Genomic DNA, 1,116 nt, shown 5'->3' on the forward strand with positions numbered 1-1,116 from the left:
GCACGGCACGGTGCGGTACAGTGCGGCACGGCATGGCACGGCATGGTACGGCACGGCACGGCACAGCATGGTGCAGCACGGCATGGCGACACATGGGAACGGCCCTGATGCCCCCAGCCTGGGCTGCGATTTTGGAGTTTCCCATCCAGGGCTGCGCTACTGCAGGACGGGGATGGGGATTCCCATGGGGAGCCGGACCGGCGCCCAGCCCACTTGGGAATGGGAGCGCGAATGGCACGGCACGGCACGGCACGGCAYGGCCACACGTGGGAACAGCCCCAACGCCCTGGCCCGGGCTGTCRTTCTGGTGTTTCCCATCCAGRGCTGCGCTGCTGCAGGGCAGTGATAGGGGATTCCCGCAGGGAACCAGATCAGCACCCGACCAGCTTGGGATGGGAGTGGGAATGGCACGGCATGGCATGGTACGGCCTCGCGTGGGAACGGCCCCGATGCCCCTGGCCCAAGCTGCAATTTTGGCCTTTCCTGTCTAGGGTTGCGCTGCTGCAGGACGGGTATGGGGGATTCCCACGGGGAGTCGGACCGGCGTCCGGCCAGCTTGGGAACGGGAGCGGGCACGGCGCGGCACGGCGCAAGCCCCCGGCCCATTAGCCCCCGCTAATAACCCACGCGATGGCCCGGCTCAGAGAAAGCTCGTTTACTGGCGCCGCCGTCACTCGGGCGTCCCCGCGCCGCCCCGGCGGACGCTCCTGGCCGCCTCGCCGAGGAGCCGCCAGTACTCGCCGAAGCTCAGCTCCCCGTCGCGGCTCGTGTCCAGCCCGCTCGTCCCGGCGTCCTGCGGGGAGGGCCGGGCCGGGGCTCAGCGCCRCGGCCGGACGCAAAGCGCTTTTGCTTCCTCCCCGCGCCGGCGTGCAAACCCCGGGAGCGCGGAGCGGCCTCGGGGCGCGGGAAGCGCGAGCCCCCCCGGGGCCCCGCGCGTCACCTGCGAGAGCTCGGGCGGCTCGAGCCGCAGCAGCCGCCGGAGCCGGGCGGCCGTCAGCGCGCCGCCCCRGCCCTCCCTCGCCGCGTGCCTGCAGAAGACGGCGACGAGCGTCTCGATGGCCGTCTCCAGCTCCGTCCGCTGGACGCAAAGCGCTTTTGCTTCCTCCCCGCGCCGGC

The 1,116-nt window shown here is 72.0% G+C and overlaps 1 protein-coding gene across 1 annotated transcript; it reads right to left on the reverse strand.

The window, feature by feature from the left end:
• Positions 1-640: 640 nt before the first annotated feature.
• S100A13 (S100 calcium binding protein A13) lies at positions 641-1,087 on the reverse strand (the record flags this gene model as incomplete). Its single annotated transcript, XM_085299697.1, has 2 exons — positions 641-793; positions 941-1,087. Coding segments are annotated over 2 exons (270 nt in total), but the record flags the coding sequence as incomplete, so codon positions are not given.
• Positions 1,088-1,116: the final 29 nt, after the last annotated feature.

Source organism: Rhea americana, unplaced genomic scaffold, assembly GCF_003343005.1.
Source record: "Rhea americana isolate MKP2758 unplaced genomic scaffold, rheAme1 scaffold_1513, whole genome shotgun sequence".
NCBI classification, from domain to species: domain Eukaryota; kingdom Metazoa; phylum Chordata; class Aves; order Rheiformes; family Rheidae; genus Rhea; species Rhea americana.